A 26,687-nucleotide genomic window follows, 5' to 3' on the forward strand; every position below is an offset into this window, starting at 1 on the left:
CTTTTCTTACAATTATAAAATTGACCAATTTCAGGACACTTTAAAAAACTTAGATCAGTAGTATGTGTTTTAAAGTAACAATAAATAAGATAGAGCTTTTATGTGCCATAATGAAAGGATGGGATTTGCACCATATTTTTCACTGCAAGCAGATGTGATCTCCACTTGTCAGTTAAGCAGAAGTTATTGTGGAAAAACTATATGGTCTGTACTCAGTTGAGGTATGTAAAACCACCCAGGAACATATGTGGAGATAAGGTGCGTCTCTACAGTGGTCACACTACCTGCTTGCTTCTCATGTGCTTCTAAGACTCATCACCTGGAATTTCACCATGCCAGGTATCTGCCCATAGTGTTCCATTTTTCATGGTCTAACAGCAGCTAAGAAACTTGGCAAGGAAGCTGGTTTCTGAGGTTCTTCTTGGCAAAGCACTCATGAGGATTTTTTTAAAAACCCTTTTGTAAATATGACTGCTATACCTAATTTATCTTCCATCTAATTCTTTAAGCTTGTGTTAAATAGAAAGCTGGGACAGGACAAAAGCATTTCTGACCAATAGAATATAGGTTTGTTGTTCTCAGCTTGCAATAATTATATTCTGACACACTTCAGGTCATGGCCTAGAGGGCTGGTGTAGCACGGGGTGGTGATCTTTGCATCATCAGTTGGCTTTTGAGCTCTATCCCTTTCCACCCATGGCTCCACTTCCCAACAGTGATTGTATCTCTGTTCAAACCTCATTTTGTGCCCTAGCTTCTGATCAGGGAGAGACAGAAGTAGGCATCAGCATTTAAACATATTGCTCAGAAGGTGCTAGCCCGGCTTCACTGTCAGAAGGGCATCTCTAGGACCTTGGTTCTAAAATCTCTTAGCATAAGTGGGCAGTTGAGTTAAAAATCTGTGAGTTTTCACTGTATATTCAAGTATCTGTGCTTGAGAAAAACAAATATCGTATATTAATGCATGTATGTTGAATCTGAAAAAATTGGTATAGACGATCTTGTTTCCAAAGCAGAAATAGAGACGTAGACATGGATACCAAGGGGGAAGGGGGGAGGGTGGGATGAACTGGGAGATTGGGATTGACATATCTACACTATTGATACTATGTATAAAATAGATAACTAATGAGAACCTACTGTATAGCACAGGGAACTCTACTCAGTGCTCTGTGGTGACCTAAATGGGAAGGAAATCCAAAAGAGAGGGGATATATGTATATGTATAGCTGATTCATTTAGCTGTACAGTAGAAACTAACACAGCATTGTAAAGCAACTATACTCCAAAAAAAAAAAAAGTATCCATGCTTGCCCTTCTCTGTTTTCAAGAAGTTTCACTAACTGAGGAAAAAATCAAAAGAAAAGCGTATTTCAAATCTCATTATTCTGGCTCTGATTACTGTGTTTCTAAGGAAGAGGTTAAGTAAACATTTGATATACAGAAGAATCCTTTGCAAAGTTTCTCAAATAGCTTGATGTGGATGTGGCGGGCAAATAAGGGATTAATCCAAGCCTGGTGTTTGGTTTTACTCCAGTTTTCAGTCATCCAGCATTCTAGAAGAGCTATATTGTTCATGAGTTGGTCCATAAAGGCACATTATTTTATACTAATAAAAATCAAGCTTTAATTTTTCTTCCCACAAATACCGTGTGTGAAGAAGTGTTTTGAAAACAGCGCACGCGTGCACATGCACGCACGCACTCACATACACGAAAGTATTGTAATAGGGAAAGGAGATCTCCAGGAGTGATATGAGAGGGCATGTTGTCCTCAGTGGCTTTTTGTATCTTTTTTTTTTTTTTTTTTTGCGGTACACGGGCCTCTCACTGTTGTGCCTCTCCCGTTGCGGAGCACAGGCTCCGGACACGCAGGCTCATGGCTCATGGGCCCAGCCGCTCCACAGCACGTGGGATCTTCCCGGACTGGGGCACGAACCCACGTCCCCTGCATTGGCAGGTGGACTCTCAACCACTGCGCCACCAGGGAAGCCCTGTATCTTTGTTTGATATTTTGCTGATGGTTGTGTGTGACAGGAGTGACTAATTCATCTGAATGTACATGATGCTGAAGCTGATAAAAGTAAAGCATTTTATTAATCTGGGACTAGGACTCTCTGCTTGAAATTTATTTTTATTACTACTAACTAAGAAAACAGCTATTTGATCACATTAAAGTAGATAACTGGGGAGAGAGCATGGAGGGGGCTAGGTCCTGGAGGTAAAAGCAAAACACAATACAGCAAGGAAAACATACCTTAAATCATAATGCCCAGCCCAAGTCCCAGAATAGGAAAATGGAGACTGTGGTGTGGACTGTTTCCTACAGGAGTTTGAAGCTAAGAAAGATCACGATTGTAGTGTTATACTGTATGTGTTAAACCTTCTGATAGTATTAGAAGTACGTCTCTGGAAAGCTAAAGCTCTGTGCTCTACATCTTTTATTCTTGGTAGTTTTTGGCACCTGCAGATGGTTTTTCCTTGAGTGACTGATGTATTTCAATTACCAACTAGCTCTTTGAAAGAACATCTACTCCTTAAATGGAAAATCTGCTCTGTAAGGCTTTGTGCTATGGGATTGAAAATTGTATTTGGAAGGTCGATGTAAGGGTTTTCTTTTTGGAAAGGTCGTTGTCTGCTGTCATCTTATTTGGAATAGAGTTTTATAATATAAAAACTAGAGTTTAGATTTACGTATCTCCAAAAGTAACTTACATGTTCATACTTTTTAAAAAAATTGCCTTTACAGTCTCCATTTTAGGTATTCATGAAGATCATTATTCAAGAGTTTGATGTCCATGTATTTCGCTAATTTTTACAGTGACCAGGGTTCATTTCAGGAATCCATATGGGATCTCAATAGCCTCATTGGTGCATAAATGAGTAGAAATGGGTACAGACAACATTCTCTGATATTCAGAAGTCTTTAAAGTACCCATGGCTTCCAGTTTTGCCTGCAGTTCCAATAGGTCATTGTTTCTTCAAATCATGGTGCTTCCTCAGTCTGTCCTATTGATAGCTGCCCAGGCCCTTTTCTAGCTCTGTAGTGATACTTTACTGCAGTATTAAAGGAGGACTATCTTAAAAAAAGAAGCCAGAGAACTATAGTTGCCTTCTTAGTTTGTTAAAGGACTGCATTCCTTTTTTGTGGCCCCTTATTTTTCTCTTGCCTTTTTTCTAAAGTGGTATTCCATGGACCACTCAGAAGTTAAAACTTCCTCTACACTTGGTAAGGCTGAGTTCTTTCCTTGAATCATAGCATATTTTGGAACTGTAATTAATAAATTTGATTGGAATCACCAAAGTCAAATTTTTATCCTGATTAGTTGCTGGATCATATGTTCCTAACCAGCTGTTTTTTTCAAACTGTAAGGTCCTATTGCAAGGGCTGATGGTAAACCTTGCTATGTTTTCCAAACCAAGAGGCCATTGGATAGGCATATGTGTTTAGGGTATCCTGGCCTCTTCTTGACTGAGCGTATCACTGTCCTTTAATCAAGCTAGAAGGTACACTTGAGCTTTTTCAGATAGTCCTTCTTTAAACCTGCAGGATCACAAGTAATCTTTTTAATTTTCTTGTGTCCGTCCGTCTTTAATTTCTCCAGATACTGCAGGCAAACAGCTCGCCGAGGTGTCCCATGGGGGTTTAAAAGCCGCATCGAATGCAGTTGAATTAGCGCCCGTGGCGCAATCCCGCGGCCTGAAATGAACCCTGCGAGGCTGTGTATCAGAGGGTACGTTGTTGACTATTGGCCTATTTTCCTATTGGGCAAATTATTCGGTCATAATGGAGATGGGGGCAGAGCTGACTGAGGCTGTGCAAAAAAGAAAGGATCTTTGGGGGCAGACATCAACTTTGAGTTTAGTACTTTACTTAGCCCAAAAGGGTGCCCTTCTGACTTCCAATCCTGATGGCGTAGGCCCACACCCATGAAATGTTCTTCCCTGAGATTTTCTTCTCTTGTGCCAGAATTTCTGCTTAGGATTCTTTATCTTGCCTCTGTTCATGTTTCATCTGTATATATGTATTAATCTAATTAAAGCACATGTGGTATATGTTATGGGATTTTCTAGCATAGTAGTTTGGATGGACAGGTAACCTGGTTTTTGCATTTTCTGTCCTCAGAATGGATGATGATATGAATTTTTATAGGTCTTTTGTTTGGTGTCTTCTATCTTGATGCAATGCACATATTCCTATGTTTGTGATATATTATTCAGAAGTAAACCAAACCAAGGAGCAGCCTGTCTTTTTATGAAGGACAGTAATTTTTATTTGTGGTGGTGGTGGGATGGTTATATTATTCTGGTGTTTTGGGAACCTTTGTATGAAACAAAGTTTATCTTAGATGCAGAAAAACATGGAGTAATATCCCTTCCACAATGGCACTAACCAAAACCTTGACTGATGTGGTATAACAAAACCTTCAGTCCTGTTGAAATGAACATAACTGCTAAGAGAAAGTCTACATGGTGGTAGCAGCAGCTAAATATTATTAGTAGTAATATTAGTGAAGAAGACATCTGACTCCAGTATAGTATAGAAGAAAAACATCATTTTTAAAAGCTGATATTCTATTTGGTGACCAAGAACTTTAAAGATTAGATTCAACATCTTAATTTTAGTTTGAGTGTTGTTTTGTTTTGTCTGGCAAGGTATGTCTTCGTCTCCTGACATGTGAAATGTTTATACCAAGGTGATATCTTTCCTTCCCAGACCTCAGAATATATTATTCAAGCTTACAAATATGGTGCATTTGAGAAGATCCCAGAGTTTATCGCTTTTAGGAACAGGCTGAATAATTCTCTTCATTTTGCACAAGTCCGTACTGAACGGATGTTGTTAGACCTTCTACTTGAAGCAAATGTGTAAGTATTGCACAAGAGCTAATAAGGAACTAAGAGATTAGATCAGATGCTGAGAACCATTAATGGGCCTCATGGGTGTCATTAGCGGGCTTAAGCTAAAGAAAAATGGGAAAAAAAAATGTAGGAGGGAACAGGGAAGAAAGGGGAAGGTGCCTGTCATGGGGAATGATAGGGTACTGCCAACACCATCCCAGGTTCCATACAGAAAACAGCTAGGCCATGGTCATCATCCCTGGCCCATATTATGTTTACAAGCCTCCCCATACCCTGCAAACATGGGATTTCAGAAATTAATGCTGATGGACTTTATTTTGGTTGGGCCTCCAGATGCCTTTCTTTTGCTGCGTAGCAGGCCAGAACCAGTGCTTGGTTCTATTTCACGTTATATGAGCTTTTACTTCCTAATATTAAAGCCTTCCTTTCTTCCTTCACTCTTTCCTTTTCTTTCTTTCTAGTAAAACAAAGTCCTGGCTAACATGTTTTCATGACTGTTTTATTATTGAATAATACTTAAATAAATTTTCATTATCACAGATCAACCAGCTTAGCAGAAAGTATAAAGTCAATGAATCTTCGGCCAGAAGAAGATGACATTCCATGGGAAGCCTTGCGAGACAACAGAGACTTAAATGTTTTCTTTAGCTGGGATCCAAAAGACAGGTAACTTGAATTTAACCCCAAGCAATTTATTTTTAAAGAATCAAGATGAATTTAAGAGTTTTATATATTATATTATATATTACGTATATATAATAACATTTTTATTGTAGGGGTCAGAAAATATAGGTAAGCCAAAGGAAGCAAAGAAAACCTCACCCCTATGTTGAGATTACTGGTTAATCTAAAAGTTAATTCCTCCTTCACAGCATACATGAAAATGGATTCCAGATGGATTAAAGATTATATGTTAAAACTTAGAAGAAAATATAAAAAATATTTTTAAACGGTTGGGAAAGTCTTTCTCAGCATTACATCAGATCTAGAAACAAAGAATTTGACCTCTAAATATTAGTCTTCTATATAGAAGTAAATTTGTTAACAAGTTCTAGAGGTATCTGGTAAATTGGTAAATTTCTTCATATATATTAATATCCTTCACATATACGGAGAATTGGTAAATTGGTAAATTTCTTCATATATATTAATATCCTTCACATATACAGAGAACTCAATAAATCAATAAGAAGATAAATGAAAAACAAATGGGGCAAAGGGTTTAATAGGAAATTAAAGAAATGTACTTTACAGCAATAAAGATTTATATTTTAATCTGTCAGATGAAGATTTAACCTATCACATAAAAAAAGATTAATCCGGGCTTCCCTGGTGGCGCAGTGGTTCGGAGTCCGCCTGCTGATGCAGGGGACACAGGTTCGTGCCCCAGTCTGGGAGGATCCCACATGCCGCGGAGCAGCTGGGCCCATGAGCCATGGCCGCTGAGCCTGTGAGTCCGGAGCCTGTGCTCCACAGCGGGAGAGGCCACAACAGTGAGAGGCCCGCGTACAGCACAAAAAAAAAAAAAAGATTAATCCTTATTCTCAGCTAGGTCATGGGAAAGTGGTGGTTGTGAGTTTACATGGCAGTAAAACTTTATATAACCTTTCTATAGGGAGTTTTAGTTATATGTATCACGATAGAAAAGGCTGTGTACCATTTAATTCAGCAGAACCACTTCTAGGAAAGTGGAAACTAAGGAATAAGTGCACAAGTATGCAGAGACATGTATACAGGGTAGTTCTGAATATGCTGTAATTTGGGGGCTTCCAAGACTACATTCAGTGATTTGCCAGGACTCATGGGATTCTACATGTAGTTGGGCTCACAACTAAGTTTTTTTATAACAAAAGGATACATGACAGGATCAGCAAAGGGAAAGACATACAGGTGGAGTTTGGAAAACTCCATGCACAGACTTCTGGTGTTCTCTCCCTCCTACGAAGGAATATACTGAGCGTGTGCTCCTTTCTCCAGCAGCAAAAAATGCGGTATTTCTGTGCAATATTTCTGCCCAGAGAAGCCCGTTAAAGATTTGATGCCCAAGGTTTTCATCGGCTGGTGATGTAGGCACCCTCAGTCTAGCATATACCAACATTTCAGGCTCCCGGAAGGAAAGCGCTGTTCACCCTTAACCACATAATTTGTACGAACAATCTAGGCAGGTGAGCCACTCTTGTCATTTAGGGAATGGTTGGCCTGCTAGGTTCCCAGACATCAGGCAAGGGCCAGCCTTGCAAGTAGGTCCTTCTGAAGATAATAGCCTGAGGGTTGCTATGTTAACTTTTTTTTTTTTTTTTAAGAATATTTGGTGGGGGATTTTTTATTTATTTATTTGTTTTATTTTTGACTATGTTGGGTCTTCGTTGCTGTGTGTGGGCTTTCTCTAGTTGTGGTGAGTGGGGGCTACTCTTTGTTGCAGTGAGTAGGCTTCTCACTGTCGTGGCTTCTCTTGTTGTGGAGCACGGGCTTTAGGCACGCAGGCTTCAGTAGTTGTGGCTCGCGGACTCTAGAGCACAGGTTCAGTAGTTGTGGTGCACAGGCTTAGTTGCCCCGCGGCATGTGGGATCTTCCCGGGCCAGGGTTTGAACCCATGTCCCCTGCATTGGCAGGCAGATTCTTAACCACTGCACCACCAGGCAAGCCCTATGTTAACTGTTTTCTGTACACACTGTCCTAAAAAGATGCAGTTTTCAAAATAGTATAAACACTGTGAACTCATTTTATCTGTTTAAAGTATATTACATAAATATTTGTAGTTCATTTTTGTACATCGTATTGCAAAATCTGATAGGATCTGTACCAAGCATGTTAATATTGTGGGTTCTCTGTCAGTAGTAATGTTGTAGTTATGACTTGTTGACATTTCCGTTATAAACTTTAATTTTGAATTGTTTATGCAAAATAACTGGATTTATGTTGTATTAGGCTGAAAGTTGACAATTTTGGCTACCATTTGTGGATTTTGACTTAGATTCATTATGCATATCAGAATCTTTTTTTATAAGAGCATAGAAAAACATTTGTTGTAAACTCTTTAACAAAGAATATTTAGTTTCTTTAAACATAAAGTTTGAGTGGCAGTTAATAGTGTGAAGCAGATCATATTTGTATTGATTGAAAAATGAAACTTAGAAACTTAGATTTTAAAAGTAGTGACAGTGCTTAGCTTACGATTATTTATCATTTGAATCATTTAAATTTAGTGAGAATATTAATTGAGAATGTTTTTCTTTCTAATTTTTATACTCTGTAAATCACAGCCTTAAAAATAATAATGCATAATGAAACAATTCCAACATGAAAAGTGTTTTTTACTTTTGTTACATAAAAATAATTTGAGTGCTTACTTAATATACCTTGAGTGGTTATCTAGTAAATCACTAAATAGATGGTGTCACTCAACAAATAATGTTATTTTCTGAAGGAATAAAGATTTCCAGTCATTAAACAAAAACTAAATAATCAAGTGTTCTGTATCAGGAATTCTAAATATGCCTTTCTAAGATCATTTTTATGTGTCATTTTTACCCTGAAAGTTTTAACTAATCGAAGTGATGGTTCAAAATAAATTTTAGAAAACTTAGGATAGCATGGATTCTGTTCCTATAACAGAATCTCAGTGGAATATTTTTCCCAAGACTAATACAAATTTAATCTGATTTTTTAAGACTTTGTTAGCTTCCATTTAAATGATAGTATAGGGACTTCTCTGGAAATCAGGTCCAATGGTTGAGACTCCACCTTCCAATGCAGAGGGTGCGGGTTTGATCCCTGGTCAGGGAACTAAGATCCCACGTGCGGCGGGGCGCAGCCAAAAATTTAAAAAAAAAAAAAAAAAAAAAAAAGATAGTACGAGCATATACTCTTTGGGAGCATTTTTTGTTCTTCAGACAAACAGAAGTGATTTTAATAAGGCTTAATAATATTTAATGGCAACCTTCTGTTCTATTTTAAAAATCTAGTCTTTTGACCACTTTGACTTTTTAAATATATGACATCTTTACCAAGTGCACTGAAGGTCTATTATAGGGAGAACTGGTTGGGAGGCAGTAAAAGTTTTGACTGTAAGTCATTCACTTAATTAAAAAACATTGCAAATACTGCATGTTGTTATTTATATAAAATCAGAAAAAGGACATTCTTGTCAAGTTCCAAAATTTGTATATACTTTTAGGTCATAAGAGTTAATAGTTTTATTTATGACTTTGTAGATTATGTTGTTTATGTGTGAAACAAAGCAGGAAAATATATTGAGAAAGAATTTTGTTTATGGAGTTTTTTAATGTGTTACATTTCTTAAATGTAAACATATATTTCTAATGCGTACTTAAGTAATGTTTAAGGAAACCAAAGTAATGCATTGTTGTGCATGTTGGCAGTGTCAAAAATAAAACCATTTTGGTGGTTAAAAAATATCTATATTGTAGGTTCTTGGTTATCAGGTCCTGTTGTCCCTTTACTTTTTTTACTTTTCTGTCATTTGAATTTTTTATATTATGTATTTTATCATCAGAAAAATGAATCTCACGTAAGGGGAAAACGACCTGTTAGGTAGGTTATCTTTCCCATTTTATGGATACCGAAATGGGGACTTGGACTGTTTTGGTTTGTCCAAGATCATTCAGCTATTAAATGAAAGCTGAGACCATTCAAAGGCGTCTTGGCTGATGAAAGTGAACTTTGAAAGCTTTAAAGTTAACAGGAATAAAATGGATGGTTTGCGGATGTTTCTTTTTAAGGGATGTTTCTGAAGAACATAAGAAACTTTCCTTGGAGGAGGAGACAATGTGGTTAAGAATCCGTTCCTTAACCTTGAGGCTGATCAGTGGACTTCCAAGTCTTAACCATTCTGTTGGGCCAGAGAACTCAGAGAAGACCACTGAGAATGGAGTATCCTCCCGGATTGATATTTTCCGTTTGCTCCTTCAACAGCTGGAGGTGGCCCTGGAGATGGGAAAGCGATTTATTGAGAAGGACATTCAGGTATCATCAGTGCGTATTTACAATCAAAGCTGCAATAATATGTGACTGTCTTTTTGAAAATAGGAATTGGGGATGGGTGAGTAGTAAAGAACAGTATTTTGTCCCACTTTATGGCATCTACAGGAAAAAGACAAACTTTTTAAACTTGGGGAATTGCAGAGGCTTCCTCAGTATCCAAATTGGATAGTGAGGAAAAGCAAAATAGCTTTTTTGTGATGGTAAACTTTTAAATACCTGTCGACAAATTAATACAGCGTTTCTGTTTTCACCATAATGATTTGGTTATTATTAGCTTGCTGATCAGTGCTTTGTAACTTAATCATGGAGATAGATTTTTATCCAGTTCCTTGTTTTCTCATTTTGTATTTTATGAATTTAAATTTCAGTGGATTTAAAGAACATTTAAAGAACTTTTTTTCCTTTCCAGTATCCTTTCCTTGGTCCTGTACCTACCAGAATGGCTGGATTCTTTAATTCTGGCTGTTCTCAGTGTCAGACCAGCTCTTTTTATCTTGTTAGTGATATTTATGAGCTGGACATCAATGGTTTAGGTAAGTGTATACTTGCATGAGTATGTTTACAGAGTCTTTGTCACTGAAAACTTAGTAAATGCAACAAAATATCTATAACCTCACATATTTGGAAAAATTTGTAGGAGATGGAAGCTGTAAGCTGTTCTGGAATGTCTGGTTTGCTATATAATAAAGTCCATTAAACAGTTTACAAAATAATGTGTAGAAGCTTAAGTCCGTTCCATATTTTATTTTTAATCCACCCTGCTGCGCCCCCCACACCCCGCCCCCACACCTCTAAATGCTGCTCACTCCCTTTCCCTCATTTTCCCACTTCTGTTTTAAGTCTATTTTAAAATCATTTTTTAGGGCCAAAAGTTGAAGAAATCCTTGATTTGTTGAAATATTGTTGGATTTCAAGTTGAATTCTTTTCATTCATTCATTTAAAAAATTTTTAAAAATTGAAGTATAGTTGATTTACAATGTTATGTTAGTTTCTGGTGTACAGCAAAATGGTTCAGTTATACCTGTATATATATACATGTATTTTCATATTCTTTTCCATTCTGGTTTATGATAGGATATTGAATATAGTTCCCTGTGCTATACAGTAGGACCTTGTTGTTTATCTGTTTTATGTATAGTAGTTTGTATCTGCTAATCCCAAACTCCTAATTTATCCCTCCCCCATCCCCTTTCCCCTTTGATAACTCTAAGTTTGTTTTCTATGTCTATGAGTCTGTTTCTGTTTTATAAATAACTTCATTTGTATCAGATTAAATTCTTTACTTAAAAATGAAGGCCTAGGGACTTCCCTGGTGGTCCAGGGAAGGCTCTGCGCTCCCAATGCAGGGGGCCGGGGTTCGATCCCTGGTTGGGGAACTAGATCTCGCATGCATGCCGCAACTAAGAGTTTGCATGCCACAACTAAGAAGTCTGCATGCTGCAACTAAAGATCCCGCATGCCACAACAAAGACCTGGTGTGGCCAAAATAAATAAATAAATATTTAAAAAAAGAAAGAAGAAGGCCTAAACTTTGTAGAGAAAATATTTTTTTCTAAGCTATCAACCCAGCGAGAGTCACAAATACCATATAGGTCATGTTTTTTTGTTTGTGTTTTGTTTTTCCCAAGTCATAAGGCTTGTGGATCCTGTCATTTAGAGTATTTGAAACATGTAGATTTCTGGTCCTCCTAGAGAATCTTAGGTAGTGCTTTTGGCAGAACAGTAATTCATCTTTCTCTCAGTAATGGAATTTAGAGGCCTGTGGGTCTTAAGAGAAAAGAAAATGTTCTTGCCTATGCTTCCAGGTATTGGTCTTGCTTCTTTATCTTACTAAAAATTGAATTGAAAGTTTTTCATTGTGCTTCAATTTTAGAGGATACAATGGAGATCCAGGAGCGAGTAGAGAATAGTCTTAAGTCTTTACTAGAACAGTTAAAAGGTAAGTGGTCTTACTGTGGATTCCCATATTGTATCTGATTGTCTGACAGTAGCTCATTTTTTCATAGAAACTTGCAAGAGGTTTTGAAAAATAATAATGCACACTTTTGGTATTTTTAAAGACTTTGTTTCTAACTTTAAAAAGTTTTGATTACAAAAGTAGTAGACACCTATTGTAAAACAGTACACAAGTGGGTATGGTCTTTTCCCCTTTCCCAGCCCCATTCCTGCAGAGGTAAGTAGGTACGTGCTGTTAGCACTTTGCCATCTGTATTTCTGCATACCACCTAAACAGTCATACATGTGTGTATGGAAATACATAGTAGTGATTTAAAAAAGAAATATATGAAAAGGTATAATACATGCTTTTCTGGCTTTAATTATTTGTTATCTTGGACATTTTACCATGTCAGTTATATACACACCCCATTTGTTTTAAGGGCTGCATAATATTCCACAGTATTGTATCAGTGTACCAGATTTATTTATATGTTCTGAGTACATAATATATTATGCATAACAATGCTGACATAAATCTCTTGGGACACAATTGTTTGGGTACTTATTTGAGTATTTCCTTGGGGTTAAATTCCTAGCAATGAAATTATTTGGTAAAGAATATACATATGCATTTTCTTTTAACTCTCTCAAATACTTAAAAAAATTATTATTTTATTTAACTATAGTTGATTTACAATACTGTGTTAGTTTCAGGTGTACAGCTTCAGATTCTTTTCCATTATAGATTATTGTGCATTTTAAATCTATAAGGGTCTTTCTTTTTAGGAGCCTAAAAAGTCTTTTATTTGTTGCTCAAATGAAGACTGAGAATTAAAAGATGATCAAGATTATGAGAATAAAACCTGGTATTTGTTAGGAAGGTGCATTTCTACCATACACATTGGTCTTTTAGTCTATAATGGCACAAGTTCTTTTAAACCATCCACTTGAAGTCTTTTTTTTTTTTTTTATAAATTTATTTTATTTATTTATTTGGCTGCGTTGGGTCTTCGTTTCTGTGCAAGGGCTTTCTCTAGTTGCGGCGAGCGGGGGCCACTCTTCATCGCGCTGTGCGGGTCTCTCACTGTCACGGCCTCTCCCGTTGCGGAGCACAGGCTCCAGACGTGCAGGCTCAGTAGTTGTGGCTCACGGGCCCAGTCGCTCCGCGGCATGTGGGATCTTCCCAGACCAGGGCTCGAACCCGTGTCCCCTGCATTGGCAGGCAGATTCTCAACCACTGCGCCACCAGGGAAGCCCTGAAGTCTTATTTTTATTGTGCCAATGGCCTATCTGTGGAAAGGTGTAGCTGGTGTTTATTTATTTTTTAAACAGTTATACCATATTTTATTTTATTTTTTAAAATTATTTATTTGGTTGCGCTGGGTCTTAGTTGCGGCAGGCAGCCTCCTTCGTTGCGGCTTGCAGGCTCCTTAGTTGCAGCACGTGGGCTTCCTTAGTTGTGGCATGTGAACTCTTAATTGTGGCATGCATGTGGGATCTAGTTCCCTGACCAATGATTAACCCAGGCCACCTGCACTGGAAGTGTGGAGTCTTAACCACTGGACCACCAGGGAAGTCCCCATAGCTGGTGTTTAGACCCTAGAATATATAATTTATAAGTCTGCCTTTTATGTTTTGAGGACAATAGAGCAGTAGTCGTGTGGCTTTTTAAAGAGCTTAAAATAGGGCTTCCCTGGTGGCACAGTGGTTGGGAGTCTGCCTGCCAATGCAGAGGACACGGGTTCAAGCCCTAGTCCAGGAAGATCCCACATGCTGCGGAGCAGCTAAGCCCATGAGCCACAACTGCTGAGCCTGCGCTCTAGGGCCCACGAGCCACAACTACTGAGCCCACGTGCCACAACTACTGAAACCCATGTGCCTAGAGCCTGTGCTCCGCTGCAAGAGAAACCACTGCAATGAGAAGCCTGCGCACCACAACGAAGAGTAGTCCCTGCTCGCCACAACTAGAGAAAGCCTGAGGGCAGCAGCAAAGACCCAATGCAGCCAAAAACAATAAATAAATAAAATAAAATAATAAAATAAACTTAAAAAAATAAAGAGCTTAAAATAGATATTCTTTGGTGTTTGTTTCATTGGGGTGGGGGAGCTTTCTGGATTAAATCTTTATATTTGCTTATTCTTTATTAGATTGTGCACTGTGTTCCTAAAAATAACATTGAGACAAAAGCTGAATAAAACCATAAAATATTTTTCTGTTTTCAGATGTCTTCAGTAAATGTAAAGGTGATCTCTTAGAAGTTAAAGATGGTAACTTGAAAACACATCCTACTCTTTTAGAAAATCTAGTCTTCTTGGTTGAGGTATGTTTTTGTTCTCTTTGTGAAAAACTCAATTTTCCTTAATTGTATGCAGGATTAATTTTTCAAAAATAAACAGATAATAGGCACCTTATGCCTGTAATTTAACCCCTCACTCCCACCTTTTGTTAATTGAAAAGCAATTTCAATTTTCTGAACTGATTCCTTCCAAGGGTATCAGGAGAATTTCATTCATAATGTTAGGGTAAAACTTCTTGAAATTTGCTTTACAAATCTCTAAAGATTCCTCAGATTCACTGCAAATCTAGCTCTCCTGTTCATTTTCCTTTTTGACTCAACTATTATGTAGTTTAAGTTAGTTCTGCCAGTTTTCTGAATTTGTTGCTGCTGTTCACTAATTGCTGAGATTCTGCATTATGAAGGAGAATCCAGGAGCTGATGTAGCAAAACACTTTTTTTCTTTTAACCAGAGAGAGAGAAGAGGATCACAAACACTCATAGTCCGTTATCTTTCTTCCATTCATTTTGTCACATGTTATTTACTTTCTTTCTCTACTAGTCTGTAAGCTTCCTGAAGGCAATATTCTCTGTTTTGGTGACATTTTAAGTGCCTAAGAGATACTTAATGAGTGAATGAGAAATAATTGCATGTATATATGTACATGAATACACTGTAGCGTAGGTGAATACATATAAACACCTAACTTAATTCAAAGGAGAATATGTGCTGACCAACTGGGGAGATTTCTTCATACACAATTTAAGGTTTGCAGGTGAGGCAGTATCTTATCTGGATGGAGAGGTGGGTGGGGAGAGGCATATTTTACAGAACCTTTGGATTCCATACCTAGGAATTTGGACCTTTCACTTCAGTGAAAAGGATGTTAATGGATCCCCATCTTCTGCAAGGAAGTGAAAGAAAATTGGACTGAGTAGAGCAGGTGTCCTGAACCCCCGGGCCACGGACTGTTAACCAGTCTGTTAACAGACTGTTAGGAACTGGGCCGTACAGCAGGAGGTGAGCAGCAGGTGAGCGAAGCTTCATCTGTGTTTACAGCCGCTCCCCATCACTTGCATTACCGCCCGAGCTCTGCCTCCTGTCAGATCAGCAGCGGCATTAGATTCTCATAGGAGCGCGAACCCTACTGTGAACTGTGCATGCGAGGGATCTAGGTTGCGAGCTCCTCATGAGAATCTAATGCCTGATGATCTGAGGTGGAGCTGAGGCAGTGATACTAGCACTGGGGAGTGGCTGCAAATACAGATTATCATGAGCAGAGAGGTTTGACTGCACAGAGACCCTAATAAATCAGTTGCTTGCAGACTCATATCAAAACCCTATCAGTGAGTGGCAAGTGAAAACAAGCTCAGGGCTCCCACTGATTCTACGTTATGGTGAGTTGTATAATTATTTCATTATATATTACAGTGTAATTATAATAGAAATAAAGTGCACAATAAACATAATGAGCCTGGATCATCCCCAAACCATCCCCCGTCCATGGAAAAATTGTCTTCCATGAAACCGGTCCCTGGTGCCAAAAAGGTTGGGGACCACTGGAGTAGAGGATGAGTTGAGAGCTGGGAGAGCCAGAAGAAAGAATAAAGACAGTATTCTGAGTGGGAGATGAAGAAGACCTGGATCAGTGTGGTGACTGTAGAAATTAGAGAGTGGAGAGTTACAAGAGAACTTGAAGAGATTTGCATAGAAGAGCTGTTTGCATAGAATTTTGTTTAGTTCATAATCTTTGTTCTTGATAGATATGTTGAGTGTAATCCTTATTGATGAATTTGCAATTTTTCCTCTTTCAGACTATTTCTATTATCCTTTGGGTGTCCAGTTACTGTGAGAGTGTCCTGCGACCATACAAATTAAATTTACAGAAAAAGAAGAAGAAGAAAAAAGAAACGAGCATCATCATGGTAATAACAGAGAAAACACAAGTAACAATCTGGCTGCACGCTGCCTTTTCTTTTCACTGTTTTCTTGCATTTTGTAAGAGATCATAGGACCCAATATGCATTCATTTACCCTCCTCAGCTTTTAAAAAAAAAAATTATACACCTGCAGAAAAGCTGAAAGACTAGTATAATGACACCCAGACATCCTTACCTAGATTCACCACTTGTTAACAATTTGCCACATTTGCTTTATCTCTCTCTCTCTCTCTCTCTCTCTCTCATTCTCTCATTCTCTACCTCCCCCACCCCCATTTGTTGAACCATTTGAAAGAAAAGTACAGACTGTGATACTTAACACACCAGGGTAGAACAGGGGCAGTCTCCTACAAAACCATAATACTCAAGATATTTAATATTGATACAATAATATTATAATGTCCATATTAACCTTTTCCCTGTTATCCCAGTTACATCCCGTATAGTCTTTTTCAAAATACTAGAATCCTACTAAGGGTCTGACACAGCTTTTAGTTGTCATTTCTCTGTATCTTTCTTTCATCAAGCGTACTTCCTTAGCTTTTGTTTGTCTTTATTGTGGGAAAGTCTAGCTAGGATTTTGGTAGACTGTCCCACAGTCTGGATTTGGCTAATTGTTTCCGTAGATTTAGGTTAAACATAGATGCTGTGTCCTTTTTAGCAATTAAATTAGGAGGCACTAATGTTGTTATGTCCCATTATTGATAATTTCAGATTTAATTATTTGATAAAGGAAGTATCTGCCGGATTTCTTTATTGTAAGAGTGTCTTTCCTCCCTGTGTAATTAATCTGTGAGATGATGCTTTGAGACTCTGAATATCCTGTTCCCCACCAGCCTTTCACCCACTGGTTTTAACATCCATTGTTAGTCTAACTTGCATGAATCATTTATTTCTTTGGTGGTTCCACAATGGTGATTTTTAAAAATTCTACCAATCATTTATCATTTATTAACTGGCATTCTGTAAAATAGAGCTGTATATTTTTAATATCACTATTTTAGTATCACTGTGGACTCATTCTTTTTTAAATTTACCTTGTAAACTATTATCATCGTTTTCTTTTGGATGCACAGATTTGGCTAATGGGAGCCACTTGAAGCTGGTTCCCGTCCTTGAACATCATTGGTCTTTGAGCCCTTACTGTCTGAAACAACAAAAATGCTCCAAGCACTTTGTACTCACCCACTGAACTGAAATCAGTCATTTTTTTCAATGAGCCCTGGTTCCTTTATGGGGAATGGTATTCAAAATACCAAGATCTAGTTGTTAGGTATACTAATTGCTATTAGGGTTTTACTGTTTTCTAGTTAATGGCCATGAAGAGAGACAGGAAATTTATTTACACACACACACACACACACACACACAGTTTTAAATAATTAATTCATACTGGTACCTCCAGTTTTAGTCCAATATCAAGTGTTCTTCCTTCCATTCCTTCCCTCATTCCATATTTGTAGTTTTCTTTTCAGAGTAAGAACCATGGTTCCCAACAGCATCAATATATTTATTCATTTGCTGTTTTACAATAAATACTAAGTAGTTTTGGAATTAGTACATTGTTTCCAGTACCAGTTCCAATAACAAACCCACTAAATGAAGTTCAAATTTTTGCATTTCTTTTTTGTGCTTAGAATATGTTCCAGTGAATGTAGACAGTTGAGGTACTCTGTAAAAGCACTGGAATTAAAAACTCAGATTATATTATTAGTGTGATGTAAATAAGATTCATCTATTTCTGTTTGTATTCAATTTTGGAGTTTCCTCCCATCTTAATTGATTTAATTTTTGCATGTGTAAAACATTAACATAATTTATATCCTTTTCATAAGGAAAGATGTTTAGGATTTATTCTCTAATGGCATGCTGTTTTGTTAATGTTTGAATTTATCTTATTATTATTAATGGAAGACTTTTGTTCACTGTAGGAATATAGTAACCATTGTCGTTTGAAAATGTTGATGGTTTTATTAGTAATACTAACTTCCTGCACAATTCAGTAACAATTCAGGAATGTTTTAGATTTGACACTTGTCCTGGGTGTTGCCATTTATTCGTTTCTCTCCTTCACTTTGTTCAAGATAATTTAACAGACCATGAGTGCAAAGTTTGAAAGAATTGATCAGGGTTGCATGATTACTTTCTCTTCTAATGAAAACCTACACTTCTAGTACTTGTCAAATAGCTTTTGGTATTTGGATTTTGTGAGAGTTTTTGTAGTTATTGCTTTTCTAATTTCCAAAAATGAGAATAGCCGCCTATTTTTCTGATTGTCAGTGTAACCTAAATATATGAATAAAGTGAAGATCACCCGTTTTCCCAGCAAACAGAGATAGCCACTGCATACAAACCAGAATCATGCTCTATAGAAAGTTCTACAACTTTGCTATTTGTTTCTGTTTTCACTTAATAGGGTATCTTAGACATCTCTTCATTTCAGCAAATATAGATGTATCTCATTGCTTTTAATGGTTATGTACTATCCTGTTATATTAATATACCATAACTTATTCCCATTGTTGAATGTTTAGTTGGTTCTGATTTTCTTTTAATATTATAAATAATGCTGCTATTAAAATATGGACAGGGCTTCCCTGGTGGCGCAGTGGTTGAGAGTCCGCCTGCCGATGCAGGGGGCGCGGGTTCGTGCCCCGGTCCGGGGGGATCCCACATGCCACGGAGCAGCTGGGCCCGTGAGCCATGGCCGCTGAGCCTGCGCGTCCGGAGCCTGTGCTCCGCAGCGGGAGAGGCCACAGCAGTGAGAGGCCCGCGTACCGCAAAGAAAAAAAAAATACGGACAAACACAAGATGAATTTATAATATGATTTCCTTAGGCTATCTCTTAGATCTGACATTACTATGTATACAGGTTTCCCCTGCTATCCAGAAGTATAGCATTCCTTTGAAACCTTTCATAAGCCCAGGTGGCATAAAGGGAAGAATCAGTTACCTTAGGACACATCTTGCTATTGGATGCGCAAAGTAAATTGAGATAAAGCACAGATGCTTACAGACATAGTTCACCGCTGTGGCGGCTTGATGGAAGTGCCACTCTTGCTGCTAAGGGCGTGCGCTGCTTCTGTAACAGCTTTTGCTGCACATGCTTTTCACCTTCTTTTTCCTATGAAAGCGAAAATCCTCTTTGGATCTCCTTTGGTTAGCCAGAACAGGTACTAATGTAGGTCTCTCCTGAAAGCTAAGTGGCGTAAAGCGAACTTTCAAAAAGCTGGAGATACCTGTTTTTACATTCCCCAGTGGTGTGGTGTGTCTGTATCCTTACCCATTTGATAGGCAAACATTGGTACTCTCCTTTTCCCAATTAGCATTAAAAAAACTCTATTGATGTTGCACCTTCAAAGACGACTTCTTGAGTGAAAAGCTGACCTTAACTAGTTGATTGGCTAGGTTTCTTGTGTTCATCTGTTTTTAAAATTGTATCACTGCTGGGATTTCTTTGATATATTTTCTGTTTCTGTCTTTGCCCGTTTCCTATTGTGGTAGTAGTATTTTTTCCGTTGATATGTTTTGAGCTATTAGACTCTTAACGTAGTAGTGTTAACATAATCCTCTTTCATATATGATGCAGTATTTTTCAGTTTGACATGTCTTTTAACTTGAGTGATTTTTTTGTCAATATAGTAATTTTTAAAAAATAAGAATTTTTTTCATGCCTAACTCCTTTGAATTAATTCTTAGATCATTGGTTTCATGGTTTTATCCTTTTTCTAATGGGATTTGGACTCCAAATTTGCTCCTAATCACCACTTTATGTTTGTCCCACAAATTTGGTACTTCATATCTTCATCTGACATAGCAAACTTTTTTTTTTTTTTTTTTTTGCCGTATGCAGGCCTCTCACTGTTGTGGCCTCTCCCGTTGCGGAGCACAGGCTCCAGACGCGCAGGCTTAGCGGCCATGGCTCACGGGCCCAGCCGCTCCGCGGCATGTGGGATCTTCCTGGACCGGGGCGCGAACCCGTGTCCCCTGCATCGGCAGGCGGACTCTCAACCACTGCGCCACCAGGGAAGCCCAGCAAACATTTTTTTCTAATACTTGTTGTGATTTATTCTTTGACCATTGTTTTGTTTAGGTGCTATTCAATAATTTCCAAATGTATGGTGATTAAAAAATTTTTTTTAGTTCTTGTACAATTTTTAAAGGTTACTTTCCATTTACAGATATTACAAAATATTAGCTATATGCCCCATGTTGTACAATACGTCCTTGAGCCTATCTTAACCCAGTAGTTTGTACCTCCCACTCCCCCCACCTATTGCCCCTCCCCCAAGGTTTTTTTTTTAAACTGTTCTTAGGTTAGTATTATGTTTAGAAAGACCTTTTCAATTTATGATCGCAAAAGCCACTACCTAAATCCTCCTCTGGTGCTTCGATGGATTTTTAAAAAAAATTTAAGTATTTAAATCTGTCTGGAATTTATTTTGTTATTTATTATTTATTTTATATTTCACAATATGTCTAGCTGGCTATTCATTACCATTCATCCACTTGAAAACCACTGTTTTGAAAGGTCACCATTTAAATTCCTTTATATTCTTTGCTCTATCTTGGGATTTATGTCCTTTCAGTCTTTGTCAGTTTACTTATATACCAGTCCCATCTGGATTTGATGTAACTTTATAATATACTCTAATATCTCTTAGGGCAAGTTCCCCTTAACGGCTCTTTTTCAGAATTTTCTTGATTGTTGTCACCCATCATTTTTTCCATTAGAATTTCTGTTTCTGTTATTAACATTAGAGGAAATCTCAAAGACATAAAGAGAAGAAATGAAGACTTGGTTCTTCTCATCTCCTTTAGTGTTCTAGGAGATTCCCAACCTGAAGTTGAATAATGACCAACTAAGATTTTTTATTTGTTTTTTCACCTCCACTTCCCCAGAGTGAAATAAAACCACACTGAAAAAAAGTCATCATTACTGAGTTAGCATTGGTGGCTATTAAATTTACCTTGGTTTGAGAGACTCTCTTAATATCCCAAACTGTATCTATCCTTGTTACTATTTTTCTTTGCGGGAACCACACCACATACCATGTGGGATCTTATTTCCCCCACCAGGGATTGAACCCGCGCCCCCTGCTGTGGAAGTGCGGAGTCAACCATTGGATCTCCAGGGAAGTCCCATCCTGTTACTATTAATAGAATTAAGTAATGCTATAGCATGAAATTAGTATATCTTATGTGATATAGCATGGGAGAAATACATTTGATAATCTTTCAACTTTTTAAAAATCTTTTTTTCCAGCCACCTGTCTTTACCAGTTTCCAAGACTATGTTACTGGGCTTCAGACTTTAATTTCGAACGTTGTGGATCATATTAAAGGACTTGAAACACATCTAATTGCACTTAAACTTGAAGAACTTATTTTAGAAGACACTTCCCTCTCACTGGTAAGACACTGTATGGTAAGAGACTATAGTTGATCAGCAATAAGTTACATATAGATATTCAACTGTTCTTATTGTTATCACAGGGACAAGTTAATTTTTAATTCATTATTCTCTCCTTATGGGACTTGTGATTAGAAGGTGCCTGGCACTGGTTTTTTGCTGTGGTCTTGGTGGCGGTGGTGTCTCCTCCCCCTTCATCCCCCCCTCCCGCTTTCCACCTTTGAATACATTTTTGGGGGTGTTCTTTTACTGTGAAAACAACTGATGAATTGTTGAAGAGTAGAATTAGTATTGTCCCTGTTTTGAGCACCATAGGAAACCAGCCATACTTTTGAGATTCAGGGACAATCTCCTTGACTGAGAACTTAACTGCTGTTGGATTGGCTGGTTTCTTTGCCAGCCCAGCAATTATCTCATGGAAAAGGAAAGATGCTGGACATCAGAACTAATTATGTCAGTAATAGTGAGGCCAGAGCAAGCCAGCCAAAAAGGAATGGAAACAAGTATGGAATCAAAGGTACTAGTCAGTTAGTTTTCTCCTGATCATTATTTTAGGCTGGTTTCTTAAAATTCTGCTAGTAAAATCCCTGATAGTCTCACTTTAAAAAATGTGGATCCTTTTAAAAAAGTTAATTAAATAAAACAAACAAATGGTGTCAGGTGAGTTAACATGCACCAGCTTGGAGTAGGTTTAGGATTTTGATAGGAGCCAGAAGAGCAATGGTGGAGTCACCTGATTCTGGCTAGTTGTTCCAGTGATGAAACTCCGATCGTGAGGAAATGCTTTCCTTGAGTAGTTTGTCTGACCTAAGCCTCTGCTGATGAGGAAGCTCATCCAGCAGTCTGAGGGCAGGCATCATCCTAGCCTAAGACCTCCACCCAGGCCCTTCTAGGGAAGGGAGCGAATGGAATCTTGCTTGGCACACCAGCTTTAAAAGGTTGTAAGCCCCTCTTTTGTAAAATGTCAACACGTTAGAGCTTTGAAAAAAGGGCTTACTGTGGGAAAGGGCTCACAGCATTTAACATTTCCAAAGACTGATTAAAGAAAGCAGACAAGTGTTGGCTAGAAGTTTGGTTTTAGCCAGTTAAGCTAGATATTCAACTGTTTTCTTATGTACATTAGAATGAATATAGACTTCAGTGGTAATTAGAGGTACTGATTGATGGATTATTAATTCTTTAGTATTTTTGTTTTCCTTTTTTTAAGCCTTACATTGTTTTGGAAAGTAAAATATGTACATGGTAAAAAAAAAATTTAAAGAGTAAAGAAAGAATATCCAGTGAAATGTCTCCTTTCCATTCTAACCCATTCCCTAGTTCCCTTTTTAGAAGGAACTGCTGTTATCAATGATTTCTTGTGTAATCTTCCTGAGTTAGAGAACCCATTTACAAGTACGTTATGACCGTGCCCCTCCCCGCCACATCTTGCCTTTAAACACAAATGATAGCATATTATACATATTGTTTAGTCTCTTGTTTTTGTGTTTAGTCTCTAGGAGATCATTACGTATAAGTAACTTATCTACCTTGTTCCTTTTAACTGCTCTGTAGTGTTTCACTGTTTCTTTACAGACAAAAATGTATGCTTGTTACAAGAGAATTAGAAAATAGAGAGTAGCACCTCCCAGTTCCCAGCCCCAAATGAGTCCCAGTCCCACCATCCAGAACCACCTCCACCTCTCCCTCTTCTCTATCCCCTTAACACATTTGTGTCTGCCATTAGCCTTTATGACTTCCAGGTACTTGGTTATCCAGTAAAGGCCTAGTAATTAAATCCTTGTGAAACAGGTACATCCCAGGCAGGAATCTGCCTTCTGCCCCCACGTGCATGCCAAAAGGTCCTTGCTAGTCCTTTTGGACCCCTTTTACCTATAAAGAGATCTAGTAATTCATAGTAGTAGATTTGGAGCTGTTTAACTTTTGACTTTTTAGATTAAATGCAAACTCATTCTGTGCTCTAAACTCCCATCCCCTTTTGTGAATAGTATAGAAAAGTAAGAACTCGAAATTATAGTACCTATTTTTAAAAATCTTAAGGATTGCACACTTGGACAGATGTCACATTGCTTCATGTGGTTGGGCTTTGCTGGACATCTTTGAGATTTTCAATAAGTAGATATACATTTATTGAGCTCACTATTGTTGGGCTTAAAGTTTGTAGAAATATAATGATCAAAGACCTGGCTGTAGAGCGATGCATACAAATTTCTAAATTGGAGATACGATATAGGCACAAAAATCTGAGTGAGTCAAAAGGAGTCTCACTGGAAAGGGGACATTTGAGGATTAATAAATTTTCACCAGGCAGACAGGAATGGAGGAAAGGAATCCCAAGCAGGAGGAGGCACAGACAACAGCACAGAGGCAGGAAAGTGAATTGTGTGGTGCACCATGAGTCATTTGGTAGAGCCAGAGCCCATGGTGATTTTGGACGCAGGTAGCAGGAAGCGGCAGCTTGCAGCAAGCAGCAGTGAGCAGTAGCAGGAAGCAAGATCTTAGTTCCCAGACCGGGAGTCCTAACCACTGGACCACAGGGGCCAACAGCTAGGGCCTGGGTCCCTAGTCCTTACGTGCCTTGGCAAGAAAGAATTCAGGCAAGGAGGCAGCAGGTAAAGAAAAGTTAAAAGTTTATTGGAAAAGCAAAGTACATGCGGAAAGATGCATGGGCGAACTCAGAGAGTCGCGCCTTTGGGAAGTTTAAATCCTTTATAAGGTGTCAGTCTTCTGGGTCTTTGTCTTCTTTTTGGCCAGTTGTATTGTTTTGACCCCAGGGCTAATTTGTTTCTGGACCCTCCCCTGGGTGTGCACGCACCCCTAAGTTAAGATGGATCCCACTGCAAAGGCCTCTGGGAGGAGATGGCAGGACTTACTGTGGTCTGGCATCTCCTGCCTTTTTGACGCTGTGTAGGCTTTTGCACATGCGTAGTGTTTCCCTTGCCCCAAGGTTGGGAGGTGTGTGACCTCTGGATCATTTAATAAGGTTTAGTCCCACTCTGTCCCTGCCATAAAAATGCCCAATGTCCGGTTATTTACCCTGTTCCTGTTGCTGGTTTTTATATTGAGGTGCACATCTCGAAATACAGATAGGAGTCCAGTCATAAACATGTAGTCCTGGAGCCCATTTGTTCTTGCTTCAGGAAATGTCAACAGGGACTGGTAGTGAATGTCCGGCCTGGAGCTCATCTTCTCCTCCTCCCATGAGGTGTGAACAGGAGGCCAGTTGTAAATGCCTGGCCTGGAGCCCATCTATTTCCTGCCTCAGTGGTATGTGGGAAGGACTGTTGGATACAAAGGTGACAGGCATAGTAGCCCTGCTGTTGTCAAGAGGATTGAGTGGTTCTTGGTGAAAGATCTATCTGCCTCCTGAAATGAGGAATAAGGTTTCTCATTTTGATTATTCTAGAGGTTATCCTTAACTCTGGGCTACTTTCTAGATTTTCCAACCCCTGGTTCTGTCTTCATCTTTTGACCTTGGGGAAGTAGCTTAACTTCTTTGGGCCTCAATTTCTTTATTTGTAAAATGGAAATCATAATAATGTTAATGCAAGCTCGCGTGCCCAGCGCACAGTGAGCCCAAACAAACTGAAACGTTGGAGTTTGGAGCAGAGAAAGGTTTATTTTATTGCAAGACCATGCAAGGAGACGGGTGGCTCATGCCCTAAAAGCCCAGAACTCCCTGAAGGGTTTCAGCAAAGCATTTTTAAAAGCCAGGTGAGGGAGGAGGGTCGTAGGGTGTGTGATCAGATCGTGCACAGTTCTCTGATTGGCTGATGATGGGGGAACAGGGTGGTGTCACAGGGGTTAACTTTATCAGTCCTTAGGCTCCAGGAGGCCTGGGGTTATGTGCTCATGGTCATCAAGTAGTTAACATCTTCCATTTGGTGGGGGGATTGATTTCACATCTGCAAAACAACTCAGGAAATTTGCATCAAATACTATTATCTAGGTAGTTCAGAGAAGAGCTAAAGCAGAGGATATGGGGGGAAGGCCTGTCCCAGGAAGGCCCCATAGTGTCCTGCTCAGATACAATAATACCTACTTCATAGGGTTATAGTGAAGATTAAACAAAACAATAATGGCTGTATATTGCCTTATTTTGTTAAAGTCATGATACATATAACATACTGAGCAGCACCGGCCACCAAATATTGGATCCATGTAGTGCTCAGTACTTTCTTTTGGGTTTAAAAAAAAAGAAGAAAAAACAACTTCAGTTCCATTTACATTAGGTTCACTTTTTTCTTTCCTTCCTTCCTTTCTTTCTAAACTTGAAACACTATGAACAAGGCCTCTGGAGTACTACCTCTAGTCCTGGTCCCTTCTCCTCTTCCCTAGCAGTATCCATTGAAACTGGTTGTATGCCAAAACACCCCTCCCCTCATTTTAAAAATATTTATTTATTTTGGTTGCACCAGGTCTTTGCTGCAGCATGTGGGATCTTTTAGTTGCAGCATGTGGGTTCATAGTTGTGGCATTCGAACTCTTAGTTGTGGCATGCATGTGGGATCTAGTTCCCAACTAGGGATCGAACCTGGGCCACCTGCATTGGGAGCATGGCGTCTTATCCACTGGACCACCAGGGAAGTGTCCCCCTCCCCACCATTTTTAAAAAAAAACCATCTGGTCTTAATGTAATGTACCCTAACATCTGTTAGGTTTTTTTTTAAGTAAATTGTATACACTTTATTTTATTCAGAAGCATGGTTTTTTTTCACTCAACCAATATTCAAGAGTTCTGTTCAGGCTACTGCATCTAGATCAATCTGGTTCTTTTAAACAAAATATTTTAAACAAAATTCTGTTCAAAATATGAATGTACCACAGCCATTGGACATATTTTAGGTTGTTTCTGTACATTTGCTTTTACGTATAGTACTGAATGAAATGTATTTGTGTACATGCCTTTTTATGCACTTGTTGGGTCATAAAATGTGCTTATCTGGTTTCTTTTGGGCTTTAAAGTACTGCCAGCTTCATGTAAAGCTAACCAGTTTTCAGCCAACCTTCTTTCTGTGTTTGAACACTCCATCCCCTTTATTTTTTGTGCTTTCTACCACAGGTCAAACGTGCAGCAAATATTTAACTCACATATTTGAGTAGCCTTAGGAAAACTGGTCTTTTTTAGTTGTTTGGCCTCTGGAACACGATCGTGGACTCTGTCAATATGGAGGGAGGCCTGTCAATATTGTAACTAGAAAAGATGATACTGGTAAATTTGATGCCTTTAAAAAGTGGCTGTGATAAGTCTAAAT

The 26,687-nt window shown here is 38.5% G+C and overlaps 1 protein-coding gene across 1 annotated transcript in view; it reads left to right on the forward strand.

The window, feature by feature from the left end:
• Positions 1 to 26,687, forward strand: part of NAA25 (N-alpha-acetyltransferase 25, NatB auxiliary subunit) — a 78,952-nt gene that overhangs the window by 45,194 nt on the left and 7,071 nt on the right. The window contains exons 16-23 of the mRNA XM_082640501.1: positions 4,717 to 4,868; positions 5,403 to 5,528; positions 9,605 to 9,848; positions 10,276 to 10,399; positions 11,741 to 11,806; positions 14,029 to 14,126; positions 15,897 to 16,007; positions 21,289 to 21,435. Of these exons, the coding sequence (XP_082496627.1) occupies positions 4,717 to 4,868; positions 5,403 to 5,528; positions 9,605 to 9,848; positions 10,276 to 10,399; positions 11,741 to 11,806; positions 14,029 to 14,126; positions 15,897 to 16,007; positions 21,289 to 21,435 (1,068 nt within the window). The remainder of the gene's footprint in view (positions 1 to 4,716; positions 4,869 to 5,402; positions 5,529 to 9,604; positions 9,849 to 10,275; positions 10,400 to 11,740; positions 11,807 to 14,028; positions 14,127 to 15,896; positions 16,008 to 21,288; positions 21,436 to 26,687) is intronic.

The sequence above is a fragment of the Mesoplodon mirus genome (assembly GCF_964341445.2).
Source record: "Mesoplodon mirus genome assembly, chromosome: 13".
Lineage (NCBI taxonomy): Eukaryota > Metazoa > Chordata > Mammalia > Artiodactyla > Ziphiidae > Mesoplodon > Mesoplodon mirus.